Raw genomic sequence first — 15,674 nt, 5'->3', positions numbered from 1 at the left:
TTATGCAAAAAGATGCTTCCAGGAAAATTAAAGCTAGCTGTTCCAGATGTAATGGAAGTAGGTTTGCTGTGGGTTTGACATGTAGCCATTGCTGTCCACGTGGTCATTTGAGAGATATGATTGCTTTGCTGAGCAAAATACATGCCCCTGGATAAGAGAACCAATCCTACACTTGTCCTGAGTCTAGGGGGGAACTTCTTTCTCTGTTGCGCGCAGCACTGGGCTGTACTGTATAGGCATTATTTAAACAAGGAAAAATAATTAACTGTGATTGTCTCTGTATTAAAACACTGCTGCAGAAGGAAAGCCGTGACACTGAGAAGAGAGCATATCTCTGCCAGCCTTAACGGTTCTCAGAGCCCAAGGAGAATGTTAACAGGGATTTGAGTATGTGTGGGGATATCAACCACATAGCTATAATGTGTACTTGTTGTTACACACCCTGTTCTGAATAATTGATAGTGCATTGAATCATTACTGCCTTATCACAAATGTCACAGTGACCTGTGTGACTGGTTTGTGTCCCAGTTCAGCTCTATGTACACAGAGACCACAGTGTCTATCCCTATTGTGGAGGAATGAAAGGTCAGTCATGTTCAGAGCCCATACAAGAGTGTAAGACCTTTAGTCACTGTTAATGTAGGTTAAACCCTCTTAGCACGGCACAAAAGAGTAGCATTGCGCCTGCTTCACATGAGGAACGAGAGTACGGGAAAAGCGCAGGGAGATTACGCTGGCGTGAGGGGGCTCAGAGAATGTGAATCATGGGGGTTTAATGAGGGTGGCAGTGCTCTGCGGCTCTCTGTGGGAGGATTTCATTGTGTGCTGACATGGTTGATGAGGGCTGCTGGGAAGAGCAGATTGCTGTGAAAGAAAAAAAAAACAACCAGACTAAGAGTGGAGGGGTAACACATCACCGTAGGCCTCATGTCGCGCTCGGGTCTTTGTCCCTGCTGTTGCTGTATCAGGTGACTGTGCGGTTCACCAGCACTGAGCTGCCAGGGCTGCTTCATCGGGGCTGTAGGCAGGCCGGCGCTCAGGTCAGTGTGAGAACGCTTTTCCTTACTTCCTCAAGGACTACAGGCACATAGCACCACGGTGTCTGAATGCGCCTCTGTTTGCGCCCAGAAAGCAGATGCTCTGGCTCGTGTGAGGTGCAAGTGAATCTTAGGCATTTCATTGCTAGCACTCTCCCAGGGAGGTGGACTTGCAACGAATTCTGTTGAAAATGCATTCTTGGCAGGAAGTAGTCTAGTTCTCCTAGTTTTCCCCATTAATTTCTCCAATGACGATGTGTTACTGTTACAGCTGTAAAACAGATATGATGTCCTGTGTAAAATAATAGTAATAAAAATGACAAAATAAATAATAAGTGATTGCTGGAATTGTTTTGAAGACATTTGTAATTGCAGACAACTGTTGGCACGTACGGGTTTTAATGTGAGCAACCATTCCACTGACCGAGATAAATAAAGCAGAGTATGCAGAAGGGATTGTACTGGCTATGAATGGCATTTAAGAAACGGAATGAGTTTCTCATACCTTGTGTCATACCTAAGTGACACATTAGGAGGAAATAGGAAGTAAATTGAATGGTGTCAGGTAAAGCACTTTCACATATATCTCAATACTTGATATAATGGTTGGCATGAGGCTTGATGGGATTTCCTGCACCTGAACACTAGCACGTTGATGCTTGGTTGGGGTTGTGCGGTTTTGGGGAGAGCTTTCTCTTTCAGTTTAGCCTGAACATGTGACACAGACATGTGATCTGGATGAGTAAACTTGTTTCCTGTGGGGGGGGGACCCATAACACTGAATTGTCTTTGCTGGTGAGCGAAGGGGGAGGGGCTGACTTTCACTGTTTCTGTGTCTACCTTTCTTTATCTCTCCCTTTCTTTGTATCTCTTTCTTCTTCCTACATGAGGCGCTCTCTCTTTCCTCCTGTCTGCATGCTTTCTTCTCTCTCTCTCTGTCTCTCTTTGCTCTTTCTGGGACTTTGCCTACTGAGTCTGCTGCACTTCCTCTCACCGTGCATGACTTTGAGGTCACCAGGTTAGCGGTTTGTGTGGTGGCGTGGCTGGTAAAGGAACCCCTGAACCATGAAGGCGCTTCCGACTAGCGTCTGCGCTGCTCCGCCTCTTCCCCTCCCATGCAGCACACGGACACAATGACGGGAAGAGGGGAAAATCTGAGCTGGTGCTATCAAGCTAGTGGTCGGGGTTTGTTTTTCCACATAGAGGCAGCACAGATGATGGCAACTTCCTCCTTTGCTTGTAAGAGCGACAGCCTTTGTCCCAGTGAGTGCAGAAACCATGAAGTAAAGTGTTTCCTGGTCCAGCTTTGTGGTTTTGTGGACAAACAGTGAACAGTGGTGAATGGCTCAGTGCTGGAGACCTGAGAGCTGGGCCAGATCCAGGACTTATTACCCCCTAACCCAGTTTCTGCCAGTGCTAGAGCAGTGTGAGAAGCACACAGAGGTAACTGTGTCTAAATGTGTGTGCTGCATTGTTTCCAGGAATGGCATCTCGTTTCACTTGGTCTCTTGGCTGTTTGCTTGCTTGTCCGGTATGACTAGCATTCATATGGGTGAGCCTCTGTGAGGTCAGTGCAGGAACCGATGTTCCCTCCTCATAGTGGCTACAGGCCTATGGCCCACCTGGATCTCACCCCATAACCCTCTGTTGACAGACTCGGTGCTCTAATCCTTACTCCACACCGTGGCAGGTTTCGTGACAACAGGCACTTTGAAGGTAGCGCTGATGGTGGTGACAAGTGGGGACTGGTCAGTTGGCAAAGCAATAGGTAGCTGTGTGAAGGGTGAGCCAGTTCACAAGAATTTCCATGGTCGGTCTTTGCTAATATGTGCTGGAGTGTTGGAAAGCTGCTCTTAATGTGGCACTTTTTTGTGTTTTTTTTTTCTGATTGTGCATTTCATGATCAAGTGATCTTCTTGTGTGCAAATACATTGCAGAGATCTGGGTGCGAGCTGGCATTAAGCAGGCCTCTGAGAGTCAAAGGCCACCTGCAGAGAGGCTCAGCTAATAAAAACAAAATTTACTGCGATCTGTTCATCATAACTGGGGCACTCGGACTGCTCCCCAGCCAAAACACCAGGGAAATCAATGGAGTCATTCATTGAAGCAGTCTCTTTCAGTAGACCTTTTGGGTGCTGTGTTTTTTTTTTTTTTTAACCTATACTTTTTTATAACTTCATTTATTTTTAGTGAAAAGTCCCAATTTTTATCCATTTTGAAGACATAGATCTGCTCTATCCAAATGATTCCATTTCAAACGAAGTGCTCCTCGTGATCAGAAAGCCACTGCATGGAATGTGCCTCGACTTGAAGGCCAGAGTACAGGCAGTGGAATGTATGGAAAATGCGTGCAAGACGGAAGTTTGAAAAAACAAAACAAAAAAAAAAAGGCAGCATACAGATTGAAACAGTGAACTGCTACTTTAAATAAAAAAAGCAGTCCAGAGGATACATCATCCGCTTGTCGTGGACTAAATGCAGCCTTTGTTCTCCGGCTAAGGCCCCCCACTCCCCCACTCTCTCTCCATCGCCACCCTCCCGCCCCCCCTCCCTTCCGAATCACTGCACCAGTCCTGCCTGCTCCTTGGAGATCTCTCTCCCCAGTCACCAGGAAGGGCTTGCCTTTCAGCAGCGCTGGGAAGTGCTTTCCCGCACGGCCAGGCCTCGGGGAGGCAGAAATGTGACACCCTGGCGGGGAGCTTCACACTCCCGACCTGATCGCACGCTGGTTTGTTTATCCAACTACGGAGGGCTCCGCCCCCTCTCTCTGTGACATCACCAGCCCTCTGCAGGAATGTGCCTCTGAGCCTCCCTCCCCTGCCCCCACCCCATTGTTTGGGTTTGGCCAAGTGGGGCTGGAAAAAAGCCTCTCATTCTCTGGCTGAGGGTTTCAGGGCTGCCGCCGTGTCTCTCTCTGCTCCGTGCCTGGGACTGTACTGGGGCGTGCATGGTCCTCCCGGTGTGCCCGGGTCCTCTCTCTGTGTCCGAGGAACACTTCACTGTCCTGCAGACACTCCTCATGGGTGAGTGGTTTTGAGGAGCGGAGTGTGTGTGTGTGTGTGTGTGTGTGTGTGTGTGTGTATGTGTTTGTATGTGTTTTGTATATATGTGTGAGTTTGTGTGTGTGCTAGAGGGAGCTTGGAGTGACTCGCAGGGCGCCCGGATTGCTGACTGCCCTGTAAATGTCTCTCTCGTCGTCTGCAGTCACAGCTCTTGCACAGTTGATTTTGAGGACAAGTGTGTGCGTGGCGCTGGGCTAGTTTTGGGGCTGGTCCAGGAGGTAGTCGGGTCACACGCCCATCTGTGTACAGTATCTCAGAAACGCATTGTGGGTGAATGGGTGTACGTCTGACCAGCTCGAAGCATCCTTTGTTTAGACAAGGCTAGAGTGTCACCTTTTCAATGGACTGCCTTGTTTGTGATAGCCCCCATTTTCCCCACAGAAAAGTAACTTTTCTCAAAATGTAGAATTTCAAGGACCTTTTTGCACATTTCTGTAATTGTCGTTAGGCTTTTGCATAGTGGCTGAGTGCCTATTCACAATGGGTCACATCAAAAAAATAATCTGTTTGCCAGAGACTGTAGGGTATTTATTTATTGATTTACATTTTACCTTGCCAGAAACTTAAGAGTGATTTTCCTTGCGTATGTGTTTTTACAAGACTCCAAGTACACAGCTTGAGTTTGGAACGGGAAAACATTCTGTCCAAGTCGCTTTCTGCAGTTTTCCATTGATGTTTGGCATGTAAGATAATTGATATGTTTTGGGCATGGCTGGCAGTAAAGCAGTTTATGAGTTTGTTTGCGAACGAGGGCATGTTTGGAAATGGTTTATTTGAGTTTTTCTTTTTTCTGGAAAGGGAGAGTGCACTGTTTTTGCCTGTTTGAATTGATGTCACTCATTCTATCCGTAGTGGGGGTAGGAGTAATCTACTAAAGAGAATCTGACATTGTCTGTGAATAAATACTGCGGTATTGTCTTTGGTCTGACTGCTTCTTGGCAGGGCTACGACGTTAGCTCTATCCTCTTCTTTTCTCCTTTTCTGGCTGAAAGTGACAAGTTTCCCGCCTCTGTACAGTAAACCCACTGAGACGCAGCTGGGAATAGTGGAATAGGCCTCCCTGTGTTGCCCTGAGGTGGTGCCAGCCTCTCAGTCGGAAATATCCGAGATCCATCCGCTCACGTTTTCGGCAGGCCACCTGTCTCTCCTGCGAATCGACGCTGCGCATTCTAATGGCGTGAGCTAACCTAGGGAATGTGTTACAGACGGTGGCGTTACAGACGCTCTAATCTCCATGTGAAAATGAGGACTGGCCCTCCCCGGGGTCTGGGTCTCGGTGAAATCAGCTCCAAGTGCCGTAATTATGAAAAATCGCAATGCGTGATGTGGGCCCTTTCATCTCGCAAGCTGTTTAAAAATGTCTGGATTTTTTTTTAGGGGCACACCCTTAGTAAGAGGTGGATTTGGCTCTGGAAAAGCACTGCTCCGGAGATATTGTGCAAGAGTTCAGGCTGCCTCCCAATGTGTGCCGTATTATTTTAGTGTTAGTCATCATATCGGCAGCAGATGTTGTGAACAGGGATTTCTCGTCTGAGAGGAGGGATCTTGAAATACTTAGTCCATAGACATGGTCTTCCTGTCTGTAACAAACTTGATCTCGTTTTTTCTGATTGGACTCTCTGCCAGCTTCCCTGCTATACACAAGCAGAGTGTTCAGACACGCTGCAGTTGGGGCATCGCTCTGCAGTCCTGCATCTGAACGGCTGTCTGTCACGGCTGAACGCAATGGATTTGCTCTTCACGCTTTTACACTTTCCACAGAGGAAAGCTGGAGCTCCCTTTGGACGTGGGTGGGACAGTAGGGGTTGTGTACATGTCTGATCTCCCGGTCATGTGATTGAACATGGCCACTTCTCTCAGTGTTGTGCCATGTGCTCAGGTTTTACCTGCTACCTGTGTTTGGGTCCTTGTTTGAGTATTTAATTCATTCAGACATTACTGGTCTTCAAAAGCAAGCAAGGTTGTGGTTGCTTGGAATGGAGGGGGGGGTCTGACAAGAGGTGGGTGCTGCTGGAAGTGAGGTTTCATATTTAATAAAGGCGCTGATCTGGTCGGGAGTCTGATCACAGCAGTTAATTGCTTCCTTTGTCTGTCCTTCTGGAGCTCTGTTTGTATTGAATCAGCTGACTGTGAGTCAAATGATAACTAATGGGGGGGGGGACCCTGACCTTTTGTTTAATGATAGGCTTTGCCAGGGCTGAATCATCTCGGGTCCATTACCCACGGCTCGTGCGTGATTTATAGCTGTCCGCAGGGAGGCTCTGTGGGGGCAGTGGGAATGAACGGCATGCGATCATCTGCTACAGCGATTGGTCTTGCCCCTGTTTTTTTTTTTTTTTTTTTCTTCCCCCAGCCCCCACCCCCTACACAAATGTCCCGTCTGCGCCTCTCGAGAGAGGGCCTCTGTCTGTCTGGCTGCTCTGCCAGGTTGGCCCCTGTCTGCTCTCGCTTGTTCCTCCCCGAGGGCGGCCGCAGAGCCCGCCGGGCGATGGAGTCATCCGTCATGATGGGGTGTGCCGCTTGCGGGCCGAGGAGGTGCGCCCACGGGGGAGACTCCGGGGATTAGCGCAGGCTAACGCCTGGGCTCTGAGGGCAGGTTTCCATGGCGCTGCGCAGACAGCATGCCCTGGGAGCTCAGAGACACCTGGGTGGAAGTGTGAGAGACACACACACTTGCACTAATTCACACGCTAACTCACACTCATACATACACATACGCACACACAGTCACAGTCCCACACTCACGCACATTCACATACACACACACCAGCTGGTAGGTCTCCACTCAGCGCTCATTGCATTAGTTCAGTTTACTCTGTTGATGGAGCAGATAATTTGAGAATCTAGTCTGTTCAGCAGTTCTAAGGAATCATTTTTATCAGAAAGGGAGATAGTAGCTGCTTGGGGTGGGGTCTTAGCAGACGAGGCTGGACTGTTTCAGCTTAGGGCTGTTTCAGCTGCAAATTTTTAGGTCCGTGTGGGTGCAATTTGATTCATTTTTTTTATGGTTGTAGCTTAATTGCTTTGGAGATAAAGTCTATAAAGTTATATGGCAGCTATTATACTGTGATTAATGTTTGAGGGGCCTTGCCCTGTGGTAAGTTATTACCTGGCGTGCGCTTTAACAGATGTAAAGGCTCTTGTGTAGGTTTAATGACCTCTAATTAGACATGGACATGTCTAAATAGGGAACAGAGTCACCATACAAATGGAGTGTTACAGTAACAGTGCTGTTGCCACAGAGATGAGGGCTGTGACCATTTCTGCCAAAAGGCGTTAAACTGGTGTAAGGATTACTGTGTTTCTGCCTAATGCCATATGGGTGTCCAAATGATACAAAAGTTGCAGCTTTTTCCTCCTCCTCAGGGTTAAATGGACCAGTCAAAATGCATAATTTAGCTCAGGTGCATGAAATGCTTACAGCTGTGGTTTGGAGACTGTTTCTGAAGCACTGCATTAAGCCCTAGAGTCAAGTCTGGGCCTCCTATTGCAGTGTTGGTAGTTACTCAATGATGACAAGTTTCACAACAACCGTATTGCAGTTTACTTTGCTCCAACTGATGTCTCCACTGGTGAACAATAACAAAAAGTCCTTGTTGTAAATATGGTCATTTTATTAATGTACTAATGTTAATTGTCATTTTAATGCTCAGTTAGTTCTTCTCATGCAAAAGTTATATAAAAAAGAAAACTTCATGATATAATCACTAGGTTTGAGTCAGATATTAGTATAAAATAAGTAAAAGCCGGGCTTAGTCTCTGTGGACCAATAGGATGCTGTATTTGGCTGCAGGGGTTGAATAACCGAGAGTACTGTTTCTGTATCTTTGAAAGATTTCGGTCATATTGCTGTTCGTATTTTACAAATGCCACTGTTGGCATTGTCTAAGTATGACTATCAGATAAGTCCTACTCTGTATTAAAAATGGAGTTTGACTGCTTTGATGTGTATTACACTGTTTTATTCCTCCCTCATTGTGTTTGCCTTTGTTTCTGATATGAGTACATTTGCTGCTGTTAATAAAGATAAGCATCTGCTCTGCAGTTGATATGCGGTTAAATGTGCTTTTGATATCTACTTGAAATAGCTATTGTGTTTGACTTGACTCACGTCTTCGCAGCGGTAGCCTAGTGCTTTGCCCTGTCCCCTAGTTGTGAAGGTCACTGATTCAATTCCTACTCAGACCACACTAGTTACATTGGTGATGTTACACTTCACATAATACAAACAGGTACACCATGGGTAGCAAACCTACCTGCAGGAGCCTGTTGTCTGTTCCCTGAAGTGAATGTGAAGGGAAAGAAAACATCTATTACAAATTGGATTGATGCTGACTGATAATGCTATTTTCAGTCCTGTGAAGTAAAGTACTTAAAATGTTAGACTGGGGGGTGCTGGGAATGTGGTGAGCTCGCTGAGAGAACCTGAAAATGGCTAATAAAATAAAAGGATTTGGCAGCTCAGGATAGAAAGGAATTGGGTACAAAAGATTTACATATAATTTTGAAAACATTTTGCTGTATTTGACAGTGACACTTGGAAGTTGTGACTGCTATGCTGGGTGCAGTAAGCAACCTCCAATGTATACTGTGCGTACGCCTAAAATATAAATATATCTTTACTTAATTACATAGATATGAACATGTATACTAGCACATGCGTGTACACCTGTGGACACATACAGGTAACAGTTGCCATTTGTGGGGGGACTTTTTCTAGAGATGCTTGTGAGTAGTGTAATCTGGGAATATTGCACTGCACCAGTAATAAACCTGTGCACAGAGGGCAATTTGTTCCTAGCATAAAAACAGATTGACTATAAAATATAATGTAATAGTGCTCTAAACGTCAGATTCATATATGAATTTCATATACACTACCGTTCAAAAGCTTGGGGTCACTTAGAAATTTCCTTGTTTTTGAAAGAAAAGCAAAATTTTTGTCCATTAAAATAATATCAAATTGATCAGAAATACAGTGTAGACATTGTTAATGTAAATTACTCTCGTAGCTGAAAACAGCTGGTTTTTAATGGAATATCTACACAGGCGTACAGAGGCCCATTATCAGCAACCATTAGTCCTGTGTTCCAACAGCACGTTGTGTTTGCTAATGCAAGTTTATCATTTTGAAAGGCTAATTGATCATTAGAAAACCCCTTTGCAATTATGTTAGCACAGCTGAAAACTGTTGTGCTAATTAAACAAGCAATAAAACTGGCCTTCTTTATACTAGTTGAGTATCTGGAGCATCAGCAATTGTGGGTTCGATTACAGGCTCAAAATGGCCAGAGACAAAGAACTTTCTTCTGAAACTCGTCAGTATATTCTTGTTCTGAGAAATGAAGGGTATTCAATGCGAGAAATTGCCAAGAAACTGAAGATCTCGTACAACGCTGTGTACTACTCCCTTCACAGGGCAGCGCAAACTGGCTCTAACCAGAATAGAAAGAGGAGTGGGAGGCCCTGGTGTACAACTGAGCAGGAGGACAAATACATTAGAGTGTCTAGTTTGAGAAACAGACACCTCACAGGTCCTCAACTGGCAGCTTCATTAAATAGTGCCCGCAAAACACCATTCTCAACGTCAACAGTGAAGAGTGCTGGCCTTCTAGGCAGAATTGCAAAGAAAAAGCTGTATCTGACTGGCCAATAAAAAGAAAAGATTAAGGTGGGCAAAAGAACACAGACACTGGACAGAGGAAGATTGGAAAAAAGTGTTATGGACAAGCGAATCTAAGTTTGTGGTGTTCGGATCACGAAAAACATTTGTGAGACGCAGACCAAATGAAAAGATGCTGGAGGAGTGCTTGACGCCATCTGTTAAGCATGGTGGAGGCAATGTGATGGTCTGGGGGCTGCTTTGGTGGTGGTGAAGTGGGAGATTTGTACATAGTAAAAGGGATCTTGAGGAAGGAAGGCTATCACTCCATTTTGCAATGGCATGCCATACCCTGTGGACAGCGTTTGGTTGGAACCAGTTTCCTCCTACAACAGGACGATGACCCAAAGCACAGCTCCAAATTATGCAAGAACTATTTAGGGAAGAAGCAGTCAGCTAGTATTCTGTCTATAATGGAGTGGCCAGCACAGTCACCAGATCTCAACCCTATTGAGCTGTTGTGGGAGCAGCTTGACCGTATGGTACGTAAGAAGTGTCCATCAAGCCTATCCAACTTGTGGAAGGTGCTTCAGGAAGCATGGGGTGAAATTTACATGGGGTGAAATCTCTTCAGATTACTTCAACAAATTGACAACTAGAATGCCAAAGGTCTGCAAGGCTGTAATTGCTGCAAATGGAGGATTCTTTGACGAAAGCAAAGTTTGAAGGACACAATTATTATTTCAATTAAAAATAACTATTTTTAACCTTGTCAATGACTATATTTCCTATTCATTTTGCTATATTTCCCATTCAAACTCATTTCATGTATGTTTTCATGGAAAACAAGGAAATTTCTAAGTGACCCCAAACTTTTATATGGTAGTGTATGTAATAACAGACACAAGGTTATATAGAGTATTATTAGTTTTAGTATTATTAGTATTATAAGTGGTATTCCTCCAGCATAGCATTAAAGAAGTTCAAATTAAAATAGGAAAAAAAAAACAGAAAGTAAGTCTGTGAGTCTGACAGAGTTGAGCCGCTGTGCAGGTGTTGGCTCAGTCTCAGCTAGGCCGGAACCGTTGACTCTTCGGTATGTGCAGACGCTTGAGAATTTCAAAAGGGAATGAAGCAGAACAAATCAATCTGAAAAATCAAGCGACTGTGACTAGCTCACAAGCAGTTGCAAGTAAGCGTCTAAGTTTTCATTTTAGGCCACACTGATGCGCACCCCCAACCCCACTCCCCCCCCCCCCCCACACAAACACACACGTGCACACACACACACGCGCGCTGTATCTGTATTGACTGCATTACTCAATGAAACTCATTTAGGCTTGGAGCATCACAGGGGATGATGGCTTGGCAGTCTGTGAAATGGTGAATAGTGAATTTCTGAGCGGCAAAGATCTCCTTTGGACATGAATCACTCATCCTGGCTTGTTTTATCTTCTGTTCCCAGCTATCATGAACCCATCTTCACTTACTGTCTGTATATTCTAAACCATTGTGCCTGCAAACTGAACAGCACATATTTCTGTGATGCAGTGTACAATGCACAAAAGCAGGCCATTTGACATTGTATACTTGTATTGCTGGTTTAAAGGAATAGATCAAAATTATTTTTGTGTTCACCACACATTGCCATTCAGTGCAGAGAAAGTCACAGGGAGAAATTTGGTTGCTTTTTGTCATTTATTGAGCACCTTTCAAGGCAAAAAGTATGCCTCGTGGGAAAGCAGTCATATAAAGAAGTTTATTGAAAGTGAAAACCTTAAAACTAAAAACTACATTCATGGAATTGGAAATCTCCAAATGTAGACTTGGTGATGCCATCTGTATAATCCAGTTCTTCATTACATTATGTTATTTAGGAAAAACTTTTATTCAAAGCGATTTAGATTACAGTTTTTACATGTCATCCATTTACACAACAGGATGTTTACTGAGGCAATTCTGGGTAAAGTACTTTGCCCAAGGGTACAGCAGCAGTGCTCCTGTGGGGAATCAAACCGGCAACCTTTCGGTTACAAGCCTTGCTCCTTACCTCTACGCTACACTGCCACCCCGGTCTTCCTGCAATCCTGAGCAGAATGGAGTTCTGCTGCTCTAGCCACAGTCAGAATCAGCAATGTGATGTCTAATGGAGCTGGTCTGGTCTTCTCCCCCAGGCCCTGTGCATTAACATCCAGTCCAATGATGTGCTGGAGACGCTATCCCTCGTGTTCTGCGGGGCCAATGTGAACTGTGACACGGGAAACCCAGAATTCCCCTCTCCCATTCTCCTGGCCCAGAGCTACAACCAGAAACTGCAGGTGGAGTTTCTCAGCCAGAACCGCAACACTGGTGAGTACATCACTGCATTACATCCGTTTACCATTACATTACATAGTCCCTCCATTCTGTTATTACTTCATTCCAGCACTACAGTATTCCAACCTTTACTTTAATTACGTTACGTTGCATTTTCTTACTAGATGCTCTTTTCCAGAGCAACTTGTATACCTTACAATTTTACATCCACAGCTGCATATTTGCTAAGGCATATCAGGTGAAGTACCTTCCCTTAGGGTACAACAGAAGTGGCCCAACTGCGAATGGGAATTGAGCTGGTAATGTTTGGCTAACAAGCCCTGCTGCTTACTGCTATACCCACAGACTGCTGCTTGTCCTAGCAGCTCATCATGTCAGGACAAACTGTATTACTTAGCTAATTTCTTTAAATTCATGTAGGACAATATCTGTGGAAATAGTTACTATTCAGGTTAAGTATGGGTGTGTGTCTCAGGGATAATAAGGCGGATGCTATAATTAATCTCCTTGTTTTTCTTATAGAGATTCCAAGGTCAGAAGTTGGAGGTCACATGGACACAGTGCACTACATGGCCCCTCCCTCCATCACACACAATGGGTTTCTCTTCAAAACCGCTTCCATGGGACGGCCAATCACGGAGCGGAAAGCCAAAGAAGGTGGGATAATCATTGAACTGTCCGGATTTGATCTGCGTGCGACAGTGTACACCTTTCATTCCCAAAACTGAGTCTGCGATTTTTCATGCTGTTACAGAGTTTAGTCGGCGTTGGTGCACTTTGAACGATGGGAACTTTAACTACTATGAGAGCGACAAGAATTCCACCCCCAATGGAGGGCTGAAGATGAAGGAAATTGTCTGTCTCGTGGTCAATCCTCCCGAAAAACACGGGTAGGCCTTCTCTCTCTCCCCTCCTCCTACAAGTCAGGCACAATTGCTGGAGGAAAAAAAAATACATTTCGAAAAAAGACGCACATTTGTGGTTGGCCCTTGTCCTGTTCTGAAGCCTGATGTTCTTTGTGTTCCCAATTTAGATATGACCACACATTTGAGATCTACTCAGACTCTGAGCGACTCTACCTGTTTGGAACAGACAATCCAGACACCATGAGGGAGTGGGTGAAATCCATTGCCAAGGTAACAACCTTGGCAGAGTGCACCTTGTTCCGGTGTAATCAGAAGGATGTTCGTGGTCACTACTGCTCTTGTGGATAATTGTAACTAGTCATTAGTCATCATGGTGAGATCTGAACAGAGTGCTTCCTGTTGATGCTCCTGTTGAAAGAGTATTCAATCAGACAATGTTCCCTGAATTATTATGGGCCTCTGAATACCTCTCTGTATTAAAGTATATTCATCAAGCAGCTGATTTTTTGATTTATGTTTTTTGTCCTTTTCTTGCAGCCTTTAGCTTAAATGAGTCATACTACATAATTCACTACTAATTCACTACATTAAGGGTCCTCTGTGCCTTGTCGGGCAGTTATGATGCTAATTACCTCACTGTAGTCAGTAGAACTAAGGCTGAATAGTAATTACTGACATGAAAAAGCATTATTACTGAGCCCTCTCCCCTCCTCTCCACAGTCCTTCATCCCGTCCAGCGCGGAGGACCTGCTGAATCGGGACTTTGAGCGGATCGGCAGACTGCGCTACAAGGATGGGCTGAACCTGCAGAGCTCCCGGGTGGGCTGGTTCGCCCTGGTGGGCTCCACGCTGTGCGCCTTCTTCGAGGATGGCGAGGGCGAGGAGGCCATTCACCTGCGCAAGCTGCAGGAGCTCTGTGAGTGCGGGGGTTTCAGGGTAGAGGGGGTGGAAAGGTATGGGGGTGGATGGGGGACAGGGGTGTCAGGGTGGGTGGGAAGGGCATCAGGTTAGAGGGGCGACGGGAGTGTCAGCGTAGAGGGGGCAGAGGGATATGAGCATTATTGGGGGACAGGGGTGCCAGGGTGGGGGTGGGGGGGTGGGGGGCATGACAGTAGATGGATGACAGGGGTATCAGGTTAAAGGGGAGATGCGGTGTCAGCGTAGAGGGGGAACAGGAGTATCAGGGTGGTGTTGTGGAGGTGAGACAGGAGTACCAAGGTGGACGGAGGTGAGGGATTGCAGGATGGTGATATATGCAGGGCATTGGGGTGGGGGGTTGTGGGTTGTCAGAAGGAGCATAGGAGTGGAGGATGTCAGGGTGAATTGGGGTGGAGAAGTTTGGGGGCCACTGCTAAGTCACGGCTGTCATGCTGTATTGAGACTGATATGTTTTGTTCCTGGCCTTAAACATATTTTTTACTGCCAGAATGTTAGATAAGGAAATATTACCCCTGGTAAAGAAAAATCAACATCAGTGTATAACAAGATAGTTCAGTTAAAGTAATCCAAATGTGTGAGAGAGTCAGTGGAGTTATGCCAGAATGCAGACGAATTAATTTATGATCCATCTGGCACTGCTGTGGAGTAGATAATTGTGCTCGCAGGATATATTAAATAAGTGTTTAGCTTATGTGAATTAATTAATGTAAACGTGATAAGAGCTAATTTGTTCTTTTCGCAGCAATCCAACAGGAGAATGAAGTACTTGTTTTGGTGGAGAGAGGGAGGTGAGTTTCTACCATGACTTTTCTTCTGCAGTAACATGGCTGATCTTGAGCTGTGTTCATGATGAACATGCCAGTGAGGAGATGATATTTTCTGGGGCATATTCCCATGAGCTGGACGGATGTTTAGTCTTGAGACAGGGTGCAGTCTGGGGGTACAGAACCCTGAATGGGCCACCAAGCAGGCCTTTTAGCGACCACTGAGGGCGAGTGAAATGCAAAGGGAGAAGGGATGGGCAGTTTGGGGTATTTGCTTGAAAAGGAGGTATTGAAATAAATGGGTAAATGGGTAATGTAGCATGATAACAGAGCTAGGTTGTGGTTTAGTGTTGAGAAGTTAGTGTGAGGAGTCTCACAGGTAGGAATAATTGTTGGCGAGGGTGATGAGGGACGAGGTAAATGGAATTTTTGTGTGATTTACAATGGTGTTGAGGGTAACTGATTGCTTATTCAGGATTTGGGTAGAGGGAATTGTTTGGTGATTTGGGATGGGGATGGATGATGAGGGACTGAAAGGGCAGCTACGATGTAGACATCGAAGGAATGTGATGTTGGGATGTGTGCCAAGCTGTAAGGTATTACTGCTGCTCCTGGCAGGACCTTGTACATCGAGGGTGAGCGGAAGCTGGACTTCCTGGGCTGGTCAGCCGCCATCCAGCGGGCGGCCGGGAGCTCGGGCGACACCCTGTGCCAGCAGCAGCTGACGGAGGCGGACATCCCCGTCATAGTGGACCGCTGCATCGACTACATCACGCAGTGCGGTAAGGAGCTGCCCACGGCACCGCACAGCCCGAATGCACAGCAGAGAATGACACAGCTGTTAAATCCACAGCTGATACTTGGCACGCGTCATGTGTGAAAGCTATGTCATCCGTTTCTTTAATAAGATCGTAGCGGTTGACGTGTGGGGTTATGGCGTGATCGCTCAAAATAGGTCCTTACATTGCGCCTCATGCTTTTGTTGCAGTGGATGACTGACATGCATCACAGCTGCCAATTAGGAATATTTCATGGCTAATCGGGTTTGAGGGAGAGACGCTGAAAATGAAAATTCGATCATGCCGTAT

The 15,674-nt window shown here is 45.7% G+C and overlaps 1 protein-coding gene across 4 annotated transcripts in view; it reads left to right on the top strand.

Moving 5' to 3' along the window:
- Positions 1-15,674, top strand: part of LOC118782700 (arf-GAP with Rho-GAP domain, ANK repeat and PH domain-containing protein 1-like) — a 68,424-nt gene that overhangs the window by 38,417 nt on the left and 14,333 nt on the right. For all 4 annotated transcript variants that reach the window (XM_036536180.1, XM_036536181.1, XM_036536178.1 and 1 more), the window contains exons 14-20: positions 11,876-12,050; positions 12,540-12,674; positions 12,772-12,907; positions 13,051-13,153; positions 13,604-13,799; positions 14,565-14,610; positions 15,205-15,368. In XM_036536180.1, coding sequence (XP_036392073.1) covers positions 11,876-12,050; positions 12,540-12,674; positions 12,772-12,907; positions 13,051-13,153; positions 13,604-13,799; positions 14,565-14,610; positions 15,205-15,368 — 955 coding nt within the window. The remainder of the gene's footprint in view (positions 1-11,875; positions 12,051-12,539; positions 12,675-12,771; positions 12,908-13,050; positions 13,154-13,603; positions 13,800-14,564; positions 14,611-15,204; positions 15,369-15,674) is intronic.

The sequence above is a fragment of the Megalops cyprinoides genome, chromosome 9, assembly GCF_013368585.1.
Source record: "Megalops cyprinoides isolate fMegCyp1 chromosome 9, fMegCyp1.pri, whole genome shotgun sequence".
Taxonomy (NCBI): domain Eukaryota; kingdom Metazoa; phylum Chordata; class Actinopteri; order Elopiformes; family Megalopidae; genus Megalops; species Megalops cyprinoides.
This window is presented reverse-complemented; position numbering and strand designations above follow the sequence as displayed.